At 47.0% G+C, this 23,066-nt stretch overlaps 1 protein-coding gene across 4 annotated transcripts in view; it reads right to left on the bottom strand.

Moving 5' to 3' along the window:
• Positions 1-23,066, bottom strand: part of CCDC13 (coiled-coil domain containing 13) — a 70,319-nt gene that overhangs the window by 21,330 nt on the left and 25,923 nt on the right. For all 4 annotated transcript variants that reach the window (XM_077129649.1, XM_077129648.1, XM_077129651.1 and 1 more), the window contains exons 4-12: positions 17,874-18,016; positions 16,019-16,108; positions 11,968-12,084; positions 10,631-10,735; positions 8,647-8,808; positions 5,745-5,921; positions 4,064-4,270; positions 1,725-1,864; positions 1,109-1,192 (exon numbers count right to left, since the gene is read on the bottom strand). In XM_077129649.1, coding sequence (XP_076985764.1) covers positions 1,109-1,192; positions 1,725-1,864; positions 4,064-4,270; positions 5,745-5,921; positions 8,647-8,808; positions 10,631-10,735; positions 11,968-12,084; positions 16,019-16,108; positions 17,874-18,016 — 1,225 coding nt within the window. The remainder of the gene's footprint in view (positions 1-1,108; positions 1,193-1,724; positions 1,865-4,063; positions 4,271-5,744; positions 5,922-8,646; positions 8,809-10,630; positions 10,736-11,967; positions 12,085-16,018; positions 16,109-17,873; positions 18,017-23,066) is intronic.

The following is a 23,066-nucleotide window of genomic DNA, read 5'->3' as shown; positions in this document are numbered from 1 at the left end:
TCTTGCCCTGTTATTGACAGAAGGGGACTATAAGCAACATGAGGGCAGGGCCCACAAATGGTTGAGTTCAGTAAACCTTTATGTTCAGGAGAAGAAACAAGTTTGAACCAGCAGTCTGGGCAGCCCAGGAGCACATTGGCTTATGCCATCTCTGTGGAGTATAAAGGTCACAGTCACATAGGCCTGGAGGGTTCTTGAGGGTTCTCTTGCCCCTCTTTCTGCTCCCACCACTGGAGAATGGTTTCTCGTATGACTAAAACCTGAGAGGGCAAAGCTTAGCCTGTTCATTCTCACTGGAGGTGTGATGAGGCCTCCCCACCCTCAGGAGTGTGGCATGTGCCTAGGTGGCTCAGAGATGATCCACTCTCCCCAAGTGTCCTCATGACCCTAGGCTGACGGGTGGCAAGGTACAGGGCTGGCTTTGGCTCTATGATCCTGTGTTACCAAATGTCACTCCTTGGGAGATAGCAGGCAAGAGAGAGGACCGACTGACCCAGAGTTATACAGCTAGTCAAATGCAGGACTGGAGTCACTCAGAGGCCTTGCCTGGAACCTGAGCTGACCTGCCTCTAGGGACTGAGAGTAGAAGCATGGCTCCAGTGGACAGTGGGCAGGGCTTGAGACAGGGTTCAGAGGCAGGATAAAGTCACCCTTTGTCTATGCACTGGCAAGAGGAACAAAGGGCCCATTTAAACGCCAAGGCTTGATTCTATCAACAAAGAGGTGACCAGAGCACTGAGGGGATATTAGTGGCTTAAAGTGAGAGCCCAGATGATATGTAAATCTGCTCCTAGAGACTGAATCTCAGTGGGCAAGAAAAGGCAAGGGAAGATGTTGGAAGCCAGGTCCTGAAAGATTCCATGAGTTCACTTTCTGGTAGCAGGAAGAATCACTAGACAGGGAGTCAGAAGGCCAAAATTCTAGTCCTGAAGACTGTTTGCTTTATCACTTTGGATAAGACACTGGACCTGTCAATCTTCCATGTTTCTTTGGAAGAGTACCTGGACTTTGCCTGGCCTTAGTTTCCCTCCTTTTAATGAGACGGCAGTGCTGGTTGAGCAATCAAGAATGGGAAGGACTCTGAGTCCCAGGATGCTGAATTCCATACCTGGGTGTGGCCCCGTGGGGACTGGGCAGGGAGGGCCTTGTGAGAGCAGATTCCACAAGCGTGTGGCCCAAGCTGGTCACTGACCTGTGCAAAGGCAGAAGAGGCCCATCACCACAGGAAAGCTGGCTGGGCCCTGCTGGCCTCACCTCTTTGTGTGCTCAGCTGGGTGGGGAGCAGGGGCCAGCAGGGTTCAGGGGAGCCTGAGGAAGTGGCCAGTGCTGGCCCTTGAAGCAGCCCTGGCTGGGCAGTCCTGTGGATTTACAGTCCTTCTTTCCTGAACGCCCATTTGCTCAGAATAAGACAAAACCAGGAGACATCAAAGCCTTGAACAATCAAACACAGGTCTGAGACTCCCAGGAGCAGATGTGCTTGGAAGCCAGCTCGGAGCAGATATTAAAGGAAGCTACAAACAGTGCACTCTTGAAGTAATATCTGGGCCTAAGCAGCTCCTTCCTGCAGATATAGAGCTAATGTAATATTGGAATATTAGAAGAGCAATGCACAATCATCTTAAAATTGCTCCCAGGGTTTCGCATCTGAAGTAGCAGGAAACAACTTTCCTTCTGAATAATTAATATTCACTTTCCAACCCCTCTGTCCTGTATTTTTTTCTTACCGAGAAGATCCAAGTCTGCCAATGTGATCGCCTGCTGAATCCGGGCACTTGGTCAGGCCCGGCTCCTTCAGGAACTTGGCATAGGTGGGGTTCACCTCAGGCCCACCGGACCCTTCGCCCACTCCTTTATTCTGAAGACACTGCAGGGAACAGACATGAGTCCAATTCTCAGGGCTTTGGCTCAGAGGTCTGGAGAAGGCAGGAGGGGCCTTGGCTTGATTTTGGGCTTTCAGGAGGTATGAAAGAGGCTTCTTTTCAGGGCAGAAAAGCAAGGCCTGTCTGGTGAAGGCACTGCTTGCATGATAATGACATCTAATAATGACTCTCTTCAGAAAAAGAGCTACATGGTGTGAGGACAGTGACTGGGTCAGGAAGCTGTTCTACATTTAGGTCCCAAAGGGAGAAGCTTGGCCCCTGAGATGGGGCAGGTTAGAGACCCATGTCTCCAAGTAGGGCCATCTCTTTAGGCAGCCCCACTGCCTAAACACTTACCTGTTGATGAATGCCAGGTATGATTTGAGGCCAGCTGCCTTCCTCAGCTGGAGGCACCTGGACCTTCCAGACACTGGGAGAGAGGTTGGCAGGTCCTCAGAAGGACTGGCAGCCTTGAGGGGAGGCTGGGCATCCCAGGCCACCTCCCTGAACCTTACCCCCTCCCTCTTCTGGATATCTGGTGGAGCCTGGCTGAAAAAGGAACATTAGAGGACCCCAGCAGGAGGTTGGGCCACCACCAATGGGAGGACAATTGATGTGAGCCCCAAACAATCTGGCATCTCCTTCAGCCCCACCCATTCTGAATGACCCACAGACAGTGCCAACTTGTCTGCTTGGCCCCTAACTGGATGACAAACCCAGACGTAAGAATTGGCTCTCTCTTGTGTGCCTGGAGCAAGGAGAGTGGTGAGGTGAAGATGTTAGAATGTTTCTGCGTTGCTTCTTCAGACTTTGCTCTCCAGTGATCCAGGATAGGAAGAGGGGCAAGGACCACAGGGGATGCCTCTGTTCAGTGCTATATACTCTGTCCCCCTGGGACAGGCCATCCCCATACCCCTAGGGTCTCCCTCAGCCTTGGGGTATCAGGAATTCCTACCACAGCCAATCCTGCAGCCTCAGAAGGCCTCAGAAGATAGATAGCTATAGGACAAACCAGGTTGGTCAGCCAATCCCAGCCTGAGGCTGGGACTAAGGGAGTCCAGGCTCTGCACCTCTGACTGGAATATGGATACCTGAAAAGGGTAGGGGTGCTCTGCAACTGCCTTTGGTTATTTCAGTCAGTCTTGCAGTGGGCCAGAGGCCCTGCATGGCTGTCAAAGAATCCTTCTCCCCTAAAGCCACCATCTCTCAAACTGTACCCCTGCTGAACACTACCACCACTACCATAGGAAGGAGCCACAGAGAGCCAAAGGTACTGGAGTCTTAGCAGCCCCAGCTGGGCCCTCAAAGCATCTGCCAAGGTAAAGCATCTTCAGACGCTCATGCATTAGGCAAGCATTTATTGAGCATCCACTATGTTTTTGGTCCTGTGTACCTGAGGTACCATGATCTGTGACCCCTCGAAGGGAGGGAGTTCAGGGGAGAAGAGAGGAAAATGGCTACTCAGTGTGGTAACAGTTTGCTTGAGGAAACCCAGAGAGTTGTGAGAGAGCCCAAGAGGATCACGTAACACAGAACGGGGACCCTGGGCTTCCTGGAGGAGTTCATGACTAGGTAAGATCTAAGGGCTGAGGGGCAGCTGACCAGGCAAAGGCAGCAGAGGAGGAAGGAGAAGGTGTGTCTTCAGGCACATGCACAGGCCTGGGGTGAGGATATAGCGAGCCCATGTGAAGAGCTAAATGACATCCATGTGGCAAGAGAGTAGGGTAAGGGTGAACAGATGATGCCCCAGGGGTGGCAGCAAGTGCTAGTCATGTAGTGTCCTGGAAGCTGGATGAAGAAATTTGGTTTTCCTTCTGCCATCCTGATGCCTGGAGTGTGAAGGTAATAGCTGGAGCTCTAGTCATCATTATCTTGGATAGTGAGAATGAGGGTCACAGCAGGGAATGGGAGAGGGTGAGCTGGAAGGAGTCTGGATCCTTAGGGACTTGGTAAGGCAGAGGGTGATGAGGAGCCATGGACAGGTTTAAAGCATAGCAGGGGCACAATCAGGTTGGTGCTTTAGAAAGGAGTGTGCACAATGGGTGGGAGGAACCAGATGGAGGTGGGTTGACAGAGTAGAGCAAGGTAGAACATGGTACAGCCTGAGCTAAGATAGGTAGAAAGAAGTGGAAGGAACTGAGATTCTTCTGGAGGGTGATGGGCTGGCAAATGGATGCCAGAGGTCAAGTCAACACCCCACTCACCCGCACGCTGAGTTGCCCAATCTCTGACTCTAGCCGCCGCACTTTGGCTTCCCGCTCAGCCACCATGGCCCGCAGTTGGGTGATGAGGCTGCTGCTCTGCTGAGCCTCACTGTTGAGCTGCTGGTCCAGGCAGTGCTGGGAAACTCGAGTCTTTTCCTCCTGCAGACTCAGGCTGCCCAGAATCTCCTGTAGCTGCTTTAACTGGTTCTAGGGGTCAAGTGAGGGGGCAGGGAGGGGCCAGTCATGGACTCCCGGCAGGGAAGAACAAGGGCAGGTTGCCTCTCCCCACCCATTCCCAGCTCCCACTGGAAGCTAACAACGGGAACCTCTTCCTTTGCCAGCCCTCAGGGGTCTAGGGTGGGAGGTGGGGGTGAGTTCACTAGGCAGTGAGCACCACGCTCAGGCCTGCCCTTCTCCTGACCTCAACTTTCTTCTCCCTGAAAAGGGGGTCAAGAGGGACATCAAAAGGGCTCTCAAAGGCAGCTCAACTGGTAGAGGAGATAAAAATTTCCATAAAAAGAAACTCACTCTGCTAGGAAACCACCACTGGAGATAGTACTTGAACCCCTCGCCAGGAATCCTTCCTGACGTCCAATACCCTGGAGATGCCTTTAACTTAGAGGCTTCCTGCCTGGAGGCCAAAAAGGAGGAGCCTTGGCAGGAATTTGGTCCAGGTTGGGGCCATTGTCCTCAACTCACAGTTGTGAAAATGAGGCTCAGAGAACCTAAGGGCATAAAATGAATGGCAGGGCTGGGGCTGATTTGGAGTGCTCATCACACCACCTTCAGTGACAAAGATAGATGGGCATGCATTGACCTTGGAGGATACCCAGCCCCTCATCTTTATATTTTAAATTGGGAGCTGAATTTCAGAGGGGGATGCAACTGTCCTGGGGTCACATAGTGAGGTATGGCAGAGCACAACTTAGATTTCAGGTCATTTGTGTCCCACCCAGTGCTCTGCCTTGTGCTATTATTCTGGACCAACGCAGGGGCATGAGCCAGGCATGACACCTCAGGGTTCTGCAGGCACAACTTGGAAATTAAATATCAAAACCCTGCGATGCCTCAAGTCCCAGAGAGAAAAGTCCCGGCTTTAGAGTTAGGAAAGCAGTGTGACCTTGCAATAGAAGAGGGGCTTTACATCAGATAAACCTAGTTTGAACCCAGTTCAAACTGTGTGGCCTCGGATGAATCTTCTAACTTATTTGAGTCTGTTTCTCCATTTGTGAAATAAGATTATAATATATGACCCTAGAGGTTGTCTTGGGGATAAAATGTTAGAAATTGTACTCCCAGAGGGGAGGTTACTGCTATCACAAAGACAATAATAAATAGTGCTGCCAGCTCAGTTGTTCCTTCCATTCCTTGCTGCAAATTAACCTAGGGTGTCATCCCATCCTCTTCTTTCTCCTTTGGGGTCTGTGGGCCCAGTGGCTCATGCCTGGCACAGTTGGCATCATGGCCTTTATACACCCTCGAACAACTCCTGTCGCTGGGGCAGGGTCTTGGTGCTGGGGCCCTTCTGGATGCGATGGGCATCTAGGTTGTACATGAAGCATTTTGGGGTGAGTGAGGGCTCACCTAGCAGGGCTGGGTTACAGGTTTCTGGGTGAGATGGGGGTCTATTTTTTGAGAGATGAGGCCCTCGTTCCTATCCTGCTTGAGATCTAGGTCATACCATGAGGGCATCGATGAGCTCATCGTCGTGCCTGCCTTTCTCCACCAGAGTCCCCATTTGACCCCTGAGGGTCTTCACTTCACTTGATAGCACCTTGTTCCGAGATCTCAGGCCCTCAAATTTCTTTTTCAGCTCCTCAAGCTCTCTCTGGAGGGTGTCCCGCTCGCTCGCGAGTTTCTGGAATCAGAAAGCATGAGGAAGGGTTGCAGGGCTGAGAGGGACCTTGGCCACATTGGGTCCCTTGCTCTCAGGCCCTGATGAAGCCAAGAGAGGGAATGGGATATGTTAAAACCCACAGAGCAAATCAGGAGACTGCACCCTGACTCTCAGGACTCAGGATGTCAGGTGGGCCTGTAGCATCCCTCTCTCTCCTAGCACAGGACAGCCAACACTCCTACCTCAGAGCCAAGGACACAGGCTTCCAGGCAGCCACTCCTGCTCTGCTGGAGTTGGGACATGAGAGGAAACCCACTGACCACCACTGGCCATATCTTCTGGAGAGCATAGTTGTTTCCACCCCTCTAACCCTCCCTGAGCTAGAGAAAAAAGAAAAGCCGCAATTTAGCCAACCACAAAGTCTTGGGTTCAAGTTGAAGTGTCTTATCCCACCAAGAGCTAGAATGGGAAGGGAGGTTCAACTGCCACTCCATTCTCACTTCCTCCATGCACATCCAGCAGATCACCCCAGATTGTGCCTCACTTTGGTCACCTAAAAACTGGACACTCACATCTGCACACACCTTTGGGAGTCTTATTCATTCCTTCATTCACCTCTTCATTTTCAATTACTACCTGAGGGTCTATGTATTTGACATTGTTATAGGTGCTGGAGATATATATATAGAGAGAGATAGATAGATCAAAGGCCCTGGGGTAGAACCAGTGTGGCTAGTGCAGTGAGCACTAGGGACAAGGTTAGAGGGGCATAGACCATATTAGGTAAACCCTCAGCGCCAAGATCAAGATACTATGGAGGGGTTGGAGCAGTGAGTGCTATAATCTGTCTTATGCTTTGGTAGGCCATAATTGTTTGAAAAGTGCTTTCAGTTCCTTGAGGAAGTGAATTATAGAAATGCAACATAATAAAACATGATGAATTTATAGGAGTGCAAGCAAATAAAAGCTTGCCAGTTCATTTGGGAAGGGAGTCACCATTTACATGTTGCTCTGATGTCCATACACTCCAGGGTCTAGTGGGAGGCAGCCTGATGGAGGAAATGTATGCAGGAAATTCTGCCCTTTTACCCACAACTGTGGCTTATGGTTGGTTCAATGATTCCAATATATTCTGTTCTGTATGTGTGAGGAGCTAGATGCATCTCAAACCCAGCATCTACAAATTTCAACTCCCCATCTTTCTTTGAAACGTCTCCCCTTCCAGTCGCCCCTATCTACCTGCTATACTTGCAGGAAGTCCTATATAATTCTTCCTACTCCTCAGGCTCCCAGTCCCCTCAATGTCCCAATGTCTGCCCTTTCTCTACAATCCTACAATCTTTGTGCAGGACCTTGGTCATGTCTCAAGTGGATTACTGCTTCTGCTTCCCATACCTACTCCAACCTATTCTCCACACACCTGACCATGCTACCTTTCCAAAATCCATGTCCAACCAGATCCCATTCACAACTTAAAGCCCTTTAGTGGCTCTCTACTGCCTTCAAGTTAAAAGTTAAAATCCCTTGTAGGCACAGAAGTTCCAATTTGGCCGGGCCCCATCTGCCTCTCCAGTATCACTGTGATCTTCATCACATCAAATGGTCCAACAGTGTAGGGACCATGCACTGTGGTGATGGTCACACAGTCCCAGTGTGCTTAGTTCCGAGTTAACAATGTCAAATACACAGTAGACCCTCAGGTAGTATTTGAAAATGAAGAGGTGAATGAAGGAATGAATAAGACTCCCAAAGGTGTGTGCAGATGTGAGTCTCCAGTTTTTAGGTGACCCAAGTGAGGCACAATCTGGGGTGATCTGCTGGATATGCATGGATGTGCATGACTTACAAATGAAAGTCATGAGATGGAAAGGTAAGCCCACACCATTAGGAAGCCCATTGTCAGGGCCACTGAAGTGAATCTGGTGTTTGGCCTGCCAGCAACTCCTCCAGCTTTTTCCTCTACTTTTACTTGAGGAAACCACCATTGCCCACTTTCAGTCCATGTTTAGGGGAGGCTGACTCATCTGTCAGACCTAGAGGTAAGTATCTGAAGCTGTGACAATCAAAGCATCCCATATCTTTTGATTGGCTCAGGGATGGGTACATGACCCGAGCTAGGTCAATGGGACTCAATGCTGAGACTTTGTTAGACTACTGGGAAAGAAAAGCCCATTGTCTGTAAGGACTAGTTTGGAGGATATAAGATGGTACTACCAGGAGTCGCTATGAGAGAGTGCAAAGCCAAACTAGGGGGAAAGTGCACTAAGACCAAGTCCCCAAATCCCTGGATCCCTCTGTGCCTATAACTAATCACCTCTGGGCTACTCATTTTCATGGGCCAATAAAAGTTGCTTAAGACTGGTAGAGTTAGGTTGCTGACATTCCTGATACAACCAGTGAGTGCAGATACCAGCCTGGATACCTCTTTCATCGGCCTGGAGCTCTCCCTCTTTAAAGCCCCAACTAACCCTATCACACCTCTGGGACCATGACCCTCTCTTTCTCCTCTTAACAATGGAAGTTTCAAGTCCAATATCTCCAAAACAGCAAAGAATGGGACCACCCAAAGTCTACTAAGAAACTATGAAATGGGCTTAGGGTTAGGCCCAGCCAGGTAGCTCAAGTTGGATCAACGGGACTTGAGGACCACGTACAGTGGTGACGCAAGGCCCTGAGCCCTCATAGGGACAGACATGATCTCTCAGTCTCTCATGTCCATCTAACCTTCACACAGGGCATGCAGTACCTCCCAGCCTTCCTGTTTTTCCCTTTCCAGGCTGCGGATCCTCAACAGGTTTTTCTCCTGTGCTGACAGCTTCTTTTGGTCCAGATGGACAGATAGCTCATCACTGGCTGTTCCTGCAGACCGGCTCCGGGTCTGTCCCAATTGCTTCTCAAGCTCTCGAACCTGAAGGCAGTAAAACATATCCTTCAACAGTAGATCTGTGGGCACACTCAGAGAGGCTGCTTAGAGCTCTGTGGGGAGACCTCACAAGACTGAGTATCAAGCCACTGTTCTGCATGGCTGTGGAAATTCCATATGAGAGGGACTAGGATGGGGAGGGATCTGAGTTGACATCTTATGCAAAATAGGGACAGACATCAGAGAGGTATCACTTAGATAAGAGAACTTCAAATAAATGAGAAAAATCACCCCATCTCTAAAGGACTGTTTGAGGCCAAGAAGCAGACATATGACCCCAGGAACCTGGGAGAAAAAGGGTGGTGGATCTCAGTACAAAAAAGTATTCTCTAATAGCTAGAAATCTGGGTGGGCTCTCCAGGTGCCCATGGGTTCCTGGCCACTTTGGGGAAATTCTGCAGAGGGAGGGCAGGGTTCAGGGGTTGAGAGACTGGCTCAAAGCCTCACTGGCTGTGTGACTGTGCTCAAGTCATTTAATTTCTCTGAATTCAGTTCCCTCATCTGTAAAATGCGCCTCAGGATTTACCTTGCATAAGGCTGTTATGAGGATTCAGTATCCCAAACTTAATTGTGCCTGGGAATCCTTCAAGCTGTTTCTTAAAATGACAAATCTCCGGCCCCACTCCAGACCAACACATCAGTGCTCCAGGGGATTAGGGTCTGGGAATTTGCATTTTAAGCAGGTACTACAGTTGATTTTAGGATTAGGCAATTTTGAGAAACCCTAGATGGCCCCAGGCAAAGCCCCCAGCACACTGCCAGGCATACACAGGCTCTTGGCATATGGCAGGTAGATCTCAGCCCACAGTGTGAGGCCTTCCTCAGACTGGGCTTGAAGTGGGTAACAATTAAGTGTCCTTCTAACCCTGGTTTCCATGTTGGCATAACTAAATGACAGAGCAAAGTTTGTTAAACCTGGGTCAGGAAAGTAGGAAAAATTCACCAACGACTTGGGCAAAGGGCAGATTCATTGATTTGAAAGCACATATCAGCGCCCTCGTGTGGCTTTGCATGGTAATTCCAGCTAAGCATTAACAATCATTTATATAACCTAACAACAACAACAATAATAATAATGAATAATGAGCTGCCTGGCTGGGGCCTAACCCTAAGCCCATTTCATGCTTATTATGGCCAGGCACTTTTTTAGGTACTTTGAATAATATAATAAATTTTATTTCATTAAACCTCACAACAACCCTATAAAGAAGGGATTATTGTTTCCATTTTATAGGTGAGACCACAGAGGCCCAGAGAGATTATGTAATTTGCCCAAGGTCACACAGCTAGTGAACAGCAAAGCGGAGATTTGAATCACAGCAGTCTAGCTCCAGAGCCTTTCCTCTTAACCTCTAAGTATGCTCTAAAATATTTATAAAGTAATAAGGAAGATGAAGCTGAGTTTCTATTGGGTAATTAAAACTTTCAAAAGGTTACAAACATCTGGACAAAACCGTTTGGAAAAAGCCTACAGTTACAACAGTCACGCAAATTTACATGAACTAGGAAAAATACGTTTGGAATAAAACAAATCAAATCAAAGGCATTGGCATTTGCTGAGTGCTTAAAGCAGTACCTAGCACGTGGTAAATGTTATGTAAGTGCTTGCTCATTAAATAACAAATTAAAATCAGGCTGGTCAGGGGGAGGGGAAATAAAACAACAGCCCCACAAGTATGCTCTGCGTTACTTAAAGGCCTTTTTAGGGTTCTATGTGCTTAAGTCCCTAACACTTGTCAGCACGGGTCTTTCTAGGGTTTTTAAAGTCCTTTGTTTTGGGCCAGGAGAAGTCCGCTGACTCACTCACCTTGCTCTGCAGAATGAGAATTTGTTGAGCCCGACCTCGCCAGGTTCCGGGGGAGGACAGGAGCTGCTGGATATTTATGTCTTCCCCAACCTCACTGGCCAAGACCTGAAATAAGGCAGGGCCTTCTGTGAGGTCAAGGATGCCTTCCCACTCCCAAACCCCTAATGCAATGTGGGTGTGTGGGGCTCCCCAGACAGCCTGGTCTCCACCCATACAACCTCAGAGCATGGCCTTCTAAGGCCTGTTTCCCCCAACCCAGAGCAGCCATCCCCAGGGAAGCTGTGAACCTATTGTCCCCAGCACTTCCTGGATGATTCTTAGAGTAGCCCTGGAACTGCTGACAATGGCCAGAGGGGGGCCCTTGCCTTTGACATCTTTTGGGATGAGCGAACCACAGAGTTTCCTTAACCTGTTTACCTGTCACCTAGAATCCAGATAATTCTAGATGGTTTCAAGGGATAGATTGTTTGTATATTAAACAGGGTCTTGCCCTCCATCAAAGCCACCAACAAGTGACCATCTCTGAATGTGACAAGGAGGAGGGCTAAGGCATCTCAGTCGGGGATGTTGTGATTCTAGAAGGACCCTCTTTGTGGCTGTCAAAGGACCCTGTTCAAGCCCCACCTCAAGCTTTTAGGTGAAATAATCAGCTCCAGCTTATGACTTGGGCTCCTCCGAAGCCTGTCACAGAAATCTAATCCAGTGTACCAAGTCTCTGGGGCTTGTTTCCACAATAGAACACTGTTTTGGAAAACTTGGCTGGTCTGAGTGGTTCCAGCAGGGAAGACAAATGCCCGAGAATTCACTATGTGAATAAAAATAAATAACAAACAGGCTGGGCCTGTGTCCCAAGTCTGACTATTCTTCTTTGAATGGGGCCTTTAATAAACAAACAATCTATTCATTTTCTGATATTATAGAGAGCAGAGTTCAGGAGGTAGGTCTTGTCAGGCTTCCAAATCCAAGGTGACTTATTAAGGATATCCAAGATCTACTGGGACATGGGTGGCACAGGAAAGGTTTAAAGAACTCTCACTGGGTGGACTGTGCTGTCCTTTTGGGTCCAGAGCAGGTGAGAGTGTCACAGGGCATGTGTGGAAGGCCCTTCAGGCAGTCAGCGACCCCACCCACCCAGGTGGTCTGTACCTAGAGGTAGTGGGAATGAGATCACCAGATCTGGAGCTGAAGCCAGAGCCAGAGCCAGAGCAAGCAGCATAATGCTCATGGGGCCAAATGCTCATGGCTCCTTACACAACCCACTGTCCCGCTGTGCCCTTCTCAAGCCCAGCCCCAGCCAATGAGAAGATCCGAGCCCTGGCTCTGAAATACCTTCTTACCTTTTGGGCCACCCTGAGCTCCTGCTTCACGGTCTGGATCTGGTTGCGGAGGTCGCTCATCTTCAGGTTTGTGGCTGCCAGCCTGTCCTGCAGGACCTTCACCTCTGGGGCGTCTGGCTGGTGGGAGGGATATGAATAGTAGTAATAATCATAATCCCATTTATCTAAAATGTGCTAGACACTGTGCTAAGGGTTTGACATGGACCAACTCATTTAATCCTCCCCATGAGGTAGTTCTCATATCCACCATTTTATAGGAACTGGTGGAGGCTAAGTCCCTTTGGGTTAGGGTATCTGGTTGGTAAAAGTGGTTTGTGGATTTGAACCCTGGCAGTCCAACTCTAGGAACTGAGTTTTGTGCTCCGAGCATTGCATATACACATGCATAGGTGGTCACAGAGGTGGAACATTGTGGGGGAGGCTTGCAAGCTTCATATCTCCACGTGAAGGTTGCACACACACCACAGACACTTCCTAGTTTCGTACTTGTTCTCCTGTGCTCAGAGACAGTTAATCTGTCTATGCTCCCAGTCAAGAGGCAACTCTAGGTTGGCAGCAGGGCCATGGCCGTCCTAACTTGGGCTTCTGCCTCCTGGGAATCATCAGGCTGGGCCTTGGTCTTTGACAGCCCTGGCAGATTGGCCATGGCCTCCCTTTCTTGGACATGCACCCATAAAAAACAATAAGAATGTACTCTAATCCCCATTTAACACTTTTCCCCACTATAATACTCCATCTCAGTGGCTGAAAGAACTGCAAAAACCATGAAAATTGTCTGCTGAACGCTTAGCAATATATATATTTTTGAATAATATTGATTTAAACCATTTGGATGCTATTTTTTCCTCAATTACTCTGTGTTTGGTGGAGGTTCCTGAGCATAGACTCAGAGTTTGGCTTTAAAAGGACCTCCAAGGTCAGCCCATTCAAACCCCTTCCATAACTAATAAAGTAAGGCCTGGAGAAGAGAAATAAGTTGCCCATGGGGACCTGGTCAGTCATTGGTTATAGAAGAGGGACCACTTCAGGTCCTTCCCCTGCCCTGGCTGATTCTCCCATTATCATTTGTTACTCATCCTGGGCATCATAGCAGCGGGAGTGGCAGCTGGTGGGCTGAACATCCCTCCAGGCAGTGACCCTGACACTGTCCAGAGCTGCCCTTACCCACCCTGTAGGATGGACCACTGGGAAGCAGGGTGGGCACTGCAGTGGCTTTCTGATCTTTCTTCAGCAGTCACAAACAAAATCTCATGGGATGCCAGTGAGAAGGCCAGACCCAAGGAGACCCCAGGGGCTCTGAGAAACCTGGCTGAAAACCACTACTTGAGGAAACTAGACCAGGACACATGGTCCAAAAACTCCAGCCTCACCTGGTTTCCTCAGCTATGGAATGAATATGAAAATACTTTTCTGTCCTGCTTCCAGACAGTACTACCATGAGGCTAAAGAAGATAACCAATGGGAATGGACTTTGTAAACTGGGAATTTATATAACTTATAAAACACAAGCGTTTCTCTAAAAAAAAAAAAAAAAAAGCTAAAACAGTTTATTTTGTGTTCTTCTGTCTGCCTGCTTGCTGTTGGGTGCCTGTCTTCTTCTTCTCCCCTGCCAGTGTGCCACTTCAAACGTGCCCTGAGTTAGGAAACAACACCTCCAGCCTGTCAGATCTGCAGTGTGGGAGTCCCATTGTCTCTGATGAGCTGTGGAAGCCAGGAAGGAGCTGTGGGAGTCCATGAGCTTCCTAAGCAACATCTCTTTGGCCTGATCGGAGTATGGAAAAGGCACAGTCCTTTAATTGGATTCTACCTGAATCTAGAACCCAGACAGGTGATGACCTCTCTTCAAGCCTTGATTTCCTCATCTGTAAAATAGGGGTATACAATACGAGTCTCCAGGGTACCTGTGAGGGTTGATAAGATAATGCATGTAAAGGGGACTTCAAAGCTGCGTCATGTCTGGGGTTGGATTCTGACAGAGGAAGATGTGGGGGTACCTAGCCTGGCTTGGGTGTGCAGCTGAAAAAGGGGGCTGAGGGCAGACAGTGTTCTGGAGATGGCTGGGGCTCACATCTGCCAGTCCCCAGTCCTCCCTGGGCAACCAGGCCTATCCTACATCCTGGCCATTTCAGGGCTATTTCTGCCCACAGTGAAATTCCCCAGGCTTCATACCCATACCTGGGATGGGTATGCCCCTCCCCTGCCCCAGGCCGTTTCCTCTGAGGGAAAAACTGAAGTGCAGTCCACAGGGGGCAGACAATGCCAGTGCTGCTCCCCACAGCCTCCGGCAGCCCCGCTGAGGGGAGGGCATTCAACCCCACTCCAATGTGCTTTGGAGCTAGGACCAGAATGTGGATTCGGCCTGCGGTCCTCTGGAGTGTGGGTCTGGATTGGGCCACCTGGAACAGTCTAATGAAGGGGACCATTGTTTTTGTTCTCCCTCTGATCAGAAGATGCCAGAGAAAATACATGGTGCTGATGAAGTGAGACCTGCAGCCCAGGACCCATCTCCCATCAGAACCCTCCTAGACATCCTTGTCATAGAATGAGGTTGAAACTCCTGTTCCAGCTGTCATTCAAGTTCTCCCTCTATAGGTAATACCACCTCAACTTTCTCCATTTTGTGGGCCCTGGGCTGAGCTGACACCACATTAAGCAAACTGGATAGGAAAATTTTCTGCTTCCCAACCTCTATGCCTTTGCATGTACTGTTCCCTCTGGAAGGCCTTTCCCCATCTTCCTTCTCCAATAAGGCCCACCTTAAGGAACCCCTTTTTCATCCCACCTTCCTGCTACCTCAGGTGGAAGATGTGATCTCTTTGTTGAACTCAGAGGCCTGGAGCTCTCTCTCTGAAGGCCCTGTCCACATCCTTCCCCAATAGGGAAGCTCATCATGCCTCTTGGACTGGGAAGCCCTGTCTTTGGACTGTGAAAGAGGCCCTGTCTTTGATTCCCTGATTCAGAAAATCACATCAGGCTCAACCAAGTGACTGGACAAGCAATTTCCTGACCAGTGCAACCTCAGCCAAGGACATGGACATGCTCAATGGTCTGGAATATACCAGGGGCAGCTTAGCAGTGTCCCTGTGAGTGAGGATAGGGCCTAAAGAACATTCAGTACAGCTTCTGCCCAGGGCAGGACCGCCTCTGCTGCCTCCTCCCCAGTGATACTGGTTTACACAAGCTTGCCTTAAGGAAGTATATTAATCCCTGGAACTCTGAGGGGCCCACCACTGTGCACCAAGGACCAACTTCTCATCAGAACAGACATGAGGCATCCTGACCCTGAGGTGGAGGCAACAGAGAAGATGGAGTTGGGGAAGGAGCACAAAACTAGGAGTCCTAAGGCTTGTTTCTCTGTGGCTTTCCCAAGAAAATGTCTGAGAAGGCCTCCTGGGATGTTCTTGAGATTCTAAAGCTGGCAAATCACTGTGTCAGCATCCTTTCATGGAACTGCAATTCCCATCTCCTGGATTTCACTGGTAGCTCACTGGTTTAGCAAACTGAAGCTGGCAAGTAAGTCCCAATTCCTAATAGTCAGTTTTACCCTGTAGATTTTGAGCTCCACAAAGGGAAGATTCCTCACAATATAAACCGCCCCATAAAGAATAGGACATAAAGAATTGGGCAGTAGTGAGCTCCCTGCTCCTGGGGTAAGGTAGGGACGGAATGTCTGTCTGGTGAGGATGCTGTAAAGGAGATGGCCGGGTGGAGAATGGGAGACCAGCTGAACCAGGGCTTCTCTCCTGGACCTGAGCTTCTAGGATTCTTAGCTCCCTCCAATTCTTCCCTATATGGGAGAATTAGAGGTGGACAATTCCTGGCCTCTCTGGGAACATCCTTGGCCTCAGGCCAGTGGCTGAGTTATTGGTCCCTGATACTCTGCTCTGAGGATGCTGCAATGGTGGGTAAAGAGCACCCATGCTCAGGGCACCCCCAGTGGCAATGGAATGGGGGTAGACCCAGGGAAGAGGCACCTACACTCCCATGGAGGAGGGGAGACCCAGGCTGATGGCTGCCTCACAGACTCCCCAGCACAGAAGAGAATTCATACCAAGGTTTTGTCTCTCATCTGGGCTCTCAGTGGCTTGGCTCCTGCATCGGTAGCCCCCTGGGCTGGCAGCCTGCCCAAGGCCATCTGCAGCTGAAAAAGCAAATCCTTACACTTAGTATTTAATTCTGATTGGCAAATGCGCAGTCTGAGTGAAATGCACTGGTGCTGCTGGGTGTGCGGTGACCGGTCAGTGGTTTGTCCTCTCAGCTCACTTTAGGCTCATTAATGGATAAATTCTTCTTTACATACTGCTCAGCAATAGGAGAGATTTTAATTGGTTGTCTTTCTGCCCCACTCCTCAATCACATGGTAAGAACAGCCCTAGGAGTCATTAACAGCTTATGCTAGTGCCTTGGAGATAATAAGTATTAACACCGCAGCCAGAGCCTGTCTCCTGGAGTTCTAACAACAGCCCTGCGTAGCAGAGAATAAAGGAATTATGATGAATTCATAAAAGAATAACTATCGCGTCTGATGAAGGGGCAGGGCACATGAAGTCCTTGTCATGGACCTCATGTCACAAGGTTCATGGCCACAACGTTCATGGCCTCATGGCCAAGACCATAATGTACAGTCAACAGACTTTTTAATGGTCTTCAAATTGTTCTTCACACAAAGACCATGCCTTGCCTGATGAGGCATGGCCTGACCTCATCTTGTTCCACTAATTACTGCATGGGTCTTTCAGGCCTTCTTCTCCACTCAGGGCCTTGGCACCTGCTGACCCTCCATGTGGAAGTCCTCCCCACCTTCCATATTTGGCCCCTTCTCCTCCTCCAGGTGCCCACTTTGCACCCCTTCTCTGAGAGGTCCTCCTGATCACCCTGAGCAGCTGCCATCCTGCCTCTGCTCCCTATCAATGCGCTCTCCTTGTCCTCTGTCACTGTTTATAACTAAGTAATAGATCGGTGCTGGTCTGTCTCCAGCGAGGGCAGGGACCATCTCTAATTTGCTCCCTACAGTACCCTCAGGGCCTGTCACAGAGCCTGAGATAATGATCAAAAAATATGTCATAGAATAAAGAAGCTCTAATTCAATACCAAGTAAAATGACTAAAGTGGATTTTGGAGGTCAGCAGAATTGGATTTGGAATCCGTTGCCATCACTTACTGACTGTGACTTGGGATAGACTGTCAGCCTTTGCAGCCTCAGCTCCTTCAGCTGTATAAGGAGAGGCTGTGTAGGTTCCCCTTACTCAGATTCCATTCCAATTCCTATGGCACCACAAACTTGAGTTGTGCTCTTGCCTGACTGGAGAGACTTGTGGTCAGCTGCAGGAGGGCAGGGGTAGCAGAAAGGAGATGGACAACAGTGAGACAGGCAGAATGCTCCTGCCTCTAGCTTCAAATTAGCAAGGATCTCTGTTAATTTATTTAAATAACTTTATTTATACTAGCAAGGATCCTGCTACTTTATTTAACAAGCACTCATCCATTGCTTACTACGTGCCAGGCACTGTCCTAAATATTTTATAATATTAGGTCATTTAATCTTCATAAAACCTTAGGCTGAGTATATATTACTGCATGTGGCAGATAAGGAAACTGAGGCACAGAGAGTTTATCACTTGTTCCAAGTCACAAAGCAAGTCAGTGATGGAGCTGAGATTCACACCCAAGCAGTCAGGCTCCAGGTTTGTGTTCTTAACCTTCAGAGAAGGCCTGTGTCCCCCTTGCTTCCTGATACACCTCCCCTCTCTCTGGACAACACAAAGACTAAGGAACTTATTGCAAACACTGACCCACAAGCCCTTCAGAAGGACCCCAAGCATCTAAATGTGGCTCCCTTTCTGGAGGAGTGGCCCAGGGTCCTGGGAGTCCCCTCCAGAGGCAGGAATGACCAAGGAGCCTCTCACTTCCCGCTCCAGCTCCTGGACACGATTGGTCAGCTGCTTCACTCTGGTTTTAGCACCCTCTGACTCCGCCATCAGCACCCGGTTCTTTTTGGACAGCTCGACGATTTTGGTGGCGACTACATCCCCAGCCATACCAGCTGTCCCTAAAATGAAGGACAAAGTAAGACCCATTAAAAATGCAGGCCTACTGATATTCTCACAAACAGTGAGGACAACAAAATCAATAGGCCAAACCCTCAATCTTGGGGTTTATTCATATGAAACTTATCCCTGCAAAGGATAGGCTAAGCCTACTTAAAATTAGGCCTATGAGTCACCCCCAGAGAACCTCTTTTGTTGCTCAGATGTGGCCTATTTCTCAACCTACATGGCAAGCAAACTCACTGCCCTCCCCCTCTCTACATGGGACATGACTTCCAGGGGTGTAAACCTCCCTGGCAACGTGGGACAGAAATCCTAGAATGAGCTGGGACTCAGCATCAAGGAATTGATAAAACCTTCTTGACTGAAAGGGAAAAGAGAGAAATGAGACAAAATAAAGTGTCAATGGATGAGAGATTTCAAACAGAGTTAAGAGGTTATCCTGGAGGTTATTCTTACACATTAAATAGATATCACCTTTTTAGTTAAGGTGTAACAGGCTGGAGGGAACTGCCTGAAAATGTAGAGCTGTGTTCCAGTAGCCATGTTTCTTGAAGATGATTGTATAATGCTACAGCTTTTGCAACGTGACTGTGTGATTGTGAAAACCTTGTGTCTGATGCTTCTTTTATTTACCTTATGGACAGATGAGTAAAACATATAGATTAAAATAAATAAATAATGGGGGAACAAATGTTAAAACAAATTTAGTAGATTGAAAAAAAAAGTATTGGCAAAGTCCCTCCCTTGAGGGATGGGAGAAAAAAATATGGAACTATTACCATCAAGGAATCCCCTGATACTGTGTCAAACATTAGGGAGATCCAAATCAATAGGCCAAGCCCTTGATCTTGAGCCTTATTCTTGTGAAGCTTATGTAGGTGGTGGAAAGCTTAGCCTACCTATAGGTATGCCTAAGAGTTACATCTGGAGGACCTCTTTTATTGCTCCGATGTAGCCTTTCTCTCTCTTTAAGCCCAACTCTATAAGTGAAATCATTGCCCTTCCCCGTACATGGGACACAACATCTAGGGGTGAAAGTTTCCTTGGCAGTGTGGGAGATGACTCCCAGGGCTGTGTCCTGCCCTGGCTCCATGGGATCAACAACTCCGTCCTGACCAAAAGGGGGAAAAGAAGTGTAACTAATGAAGTATCAGAGGCTACTTTGGAGGTCGCTCATATGAAAGCTTCAGTTAGACATTGTTACCTATCATAACTTGCCAAACCCTAACCAAAACCATTCCTACCAATCCTACAGAACACTTACGGCAATATATAAGATTCTACAAAGGTTCCATGTACTAGGGTAACTTTACAGAAACCTACAACCTCCAAATGAGTCCATGGACAAGTCCTGAAACCTAGAGGGCCCAGCCTCTCCAGAACATCAACTATTTCCATTTTCCTACCCAATAATAATGACAGCCCCTTCCACCATGAAAAAGATAGAATGGCCATAGCCCAAATACCCCTAAAGAGTGTAACAGAAAGATCAAAGGTGATGGTGGAGTTATACAGAGAAGGTAGGCTTTAACAAATGGGTATGAGTGCTGAATCAGTATATTGATATTTCTTTTAGTCTCCAGTACCTTAGAGCAGCTAGAAGTAAAAACCTAAAATTGTGGAATTGTAACCCATACCAAATTCTGAAATATGTTCTACAACTAATTGTTGCAATATAATTTGACATTCATTGTGTTTTTGTATATATGTTATTTTTCACAAAAAAGAAAAAAGTGAAGGAAGAGTATGATAGAGAAGATAAGATTTAACAAATGAATATGACTGCTGAATCAATATATTGATATTCTTTCTTGGTCTCCAGTGTCTTGGAGCAGCTAGAAGAAAAAATGAAAAATCGTGGAACTGTAGCCCATACCAAACTTTAAAGTCTGTTGTATTACTACTTGTTAAAATATACTTGGAAATTTATTGCTTTTTTGTATATATGTTGTTTTTCACAATTAAAAAAAAATGCTAAAAAATGCGGGCCTGCATGTCAAACTTATGCCACAGCACCAACAGCACTTTAAAAAGTTTTAGCTTTTAAAAGCTAAAACTCCTTGGTATGAACACTCAAAGGGCTCAGGTGAGTCACTACACATCTAGAAGCCCTGAGACCCAGCTCCAATGAGTAGAAATGCAGCCATTTGAAGCATAAGTGTGTTCTAGCCTTTAAATCATGAAAGAAAATTGTAAAGTCAGAAAGCAGAATTTTAGCTCTGTGGTAGACAGGTTCATTGCTCCAATTCTTATGCCATCCCCAGTGCTAGAATTATACATCCACACCCTATGCCCTCTAATTTCGCCTCTGGGATTAGGGTATCGTCTTCTTGATCCTTCTGTGCCTGCCTAACTCTGACTTGGGCTCAGTTACGTGGTTTGCTTTAGAAGTTTGAAAAGTACTTGTGCAGTTCAGCTTGCCCTTTTCTCTCATGCCATCTTCACAAGAAGAACCTGCCCAGGCCAGTTGGCTGGTCCCAGGAAGAGGACGAGAAACACGTAGAACACCCTAGCCAAGACTGATCTAGACCAGCCAATCCCCAGTCAACCCCCAGATGTTTGAGCTACATAAACGCTTATTTCTGTATGCTGCCAACATCACGTGTTATGCAGAATTTTGTGGTCACTAATCAATACAAATGCAGGAACTCATTTAACAAATATTTGTTGAGTTTCTATCAAGCACTCTAGGTATTCGGGACTCAGTGGTGAATAAAAAAGACTCATGGGATTTACATCCTAGTGGGGAAAACAGATAACAAAAAACCAAAAAATTTGATATACATTTTAATATCTGGGAGGGTTAAGTACCATGAAATACACTGAAGCTTGGCAAGGAGGTGGAAAGTGATGTGGTGATGCTGTTTTAGACGGAGTGGGCAGGAAAGGTCTCTCAGAGGAGGTAATGTGTGAACAGAGACTTGAATGAATGAAGCGAGGGATCAAACAATGAAGAGGATTGACCTCAACTGGGAAGAGTCTTTTAAGCAAGGGAAATAGCAAGTGCAAAAGTCCTGAGACAGGAAGGCACAGTGTGTCTGCAGAACCTCAAGGAAGCTAGGGTAGCTGGAATGCAGCGGGCAAGGGACAGAGACTGAGGAAGTGGTGGCTGGAGGGCAGTAATGGGGAAAGTCACCTGGTATGGGTGCTTTACAGTGGCTGGCAGGGGAGGTAGCCCAGCTTGGCCACTGACTGACAGTCTTTTGCATTCTCTGGAATGCTGTTTCCCCATCTGTGCAATGATAGGTTTGGTAGATGGTCTGCAAGTTCCCTGAATGCTTCTGAACTCCAATAGTGGGTAACTGGCAGGGAGTCATCTCAGACTTACTTTTCAACATGATCTTTGGATGTATCTTAGGACAAGACTGAGAGTGACAGCTAGCAGACGATAAAACAAAGGCACATGACAATTTCCAAATAAACTCAGCCCAGACTTGCTGCTTCTGGCCTTGGTTAGGCAGCAAGTGAGGCAACAAGGAGTGGCTGCTCTTGGCAATTTTGCATCTGCTGAAGAGAATAAGGGACACATCAAGAGAAAGAGCTCAGAACAGACCTGGAGTCCTGGGGTATCTAGAGGGAGATGGGCATTATTTAGCATAGAGATGGCAAAATTGACTCCTTGCTCCTTTTATAGATGGTGTAGGAGGAAAGAAAGATGATTGGGAATTATCATCCATTGAGCAGTTAAAGAAAAGAAAATTTAGCAGAGGTTCTGGTTCTGATTAAGAAGGAATAAGCACACTCCACCCTGTCTCTCCCACTGAATGCAACTAAAAACCCTGGAATGCATGAAGCAGCCATCTGAGGGCTCTGAAACTGGCAGGCAGATTAGGGAAGGAAACCAGAATAGAAGTAAAAATGGTTCAGTGATGAATATTCTTGTTTTTTTTCCCCTCCCAGGACTCAAAAGCAGTATGAATCTTGGAACTGGTCATAGGAACAAACAGAAAGAAGTCCAAGAGAAGCCCTCTCTAGTCTGAAGAGCAGGAAGCAGGCCCAGAGAGAGTAGAAGAAATCCCTTTTTTCCCTTTATTTTCTCAATCCTGTCCCAAGGCAAGATCCACTCTTGAAACTGCAACCTTGTGATAGCGGTAGCAGCAGCAACTGGACAAGCACAGAAATGCTAAATATCTGGGTAACTACAGTAGATTATTTTTCTCTTCTTAAAGTCTTTAAAATATTCACAGTGCTTGAAAGCAAATCTTATAATCTTATAATGTCTGGTTGGATGTTCAATATATGTAGATGTAGTACGTGTAAAAATTGCAATATATAGGAGGGAGGGTAAAGGGACCTATATGTGGTAAAGTTTCCATATTCTCCTTGAAGTGATAAAATATTAATTCTAAAAATACTGCAAAAAGTTGAGTATGCATTTTGTAATAACTAGGGCAAAAAGGTTCAAAGAAATATAGTAACAAAAAAAAACCTAGAGCAATAACGAAAAGCTATATAAAATATAGTAAAAAATCCAAATGAAATACTAAAATATATATGCAAACAATCTAAAATAAGACAAGAAAGGGAAAACAGAGAAAACCACAAAGCAAAAAATAAAATAGTAGACACCAATATCCAAACATATTAATAATTACATTAAATGTAAATGGTCTAAACCCACCAATTAAAATAAAGTGATTATCAGAATGGATTAAGTAAACAAACATGAAACCGAACTATACAAGAATATATGTAGTTTATACATATTATGTATATAATACACATAGGTTAAAAGAAAAAGAATGGGAAAAGATAAGACCATGAAAACACTAATCAGGAGAAAGCTGGAGGGGCTATACTAATCTCAGATAAAGCAGACTCCAGAGCAAGGAAAATTACCAGAGATAAAAAGGGACATTGCATAATGATAAAAGGGTGAATTCAACAAAATATATTTAAATCTAAATATTTATACACCTAACAACAAAGCCATAAAACAAATGAAGCAAAATCTGATAGAACTGAAAGGAGAACTAGATAAATCCACAATTATAGTTGGAGACTTCAGCACTCCTTTCTTAGCAATCAATGGAAGAAGTAGTCAGAAAA

Source organism: Tamandua tetradactyla, chromosome 15, assembly GCF_023851605.1.
Source record: "Tamandua tetradactyla isolate mTamTet1 chromosome 15, mTamTet1.pri, whole genome shotgun sequence".
Taxonomy (NCBI): Eukaryota; Metazoa; Chordata; class Mammalia; order Pilosa; family Myrmecophagidae; genus Tamandua; species Tamandua tetradactyla.
The sequence above is the reverse complement of the archived record's forward strand: the minus strand, read 5'-3'. Positions and strand labels throughout refer to the sequence as shown.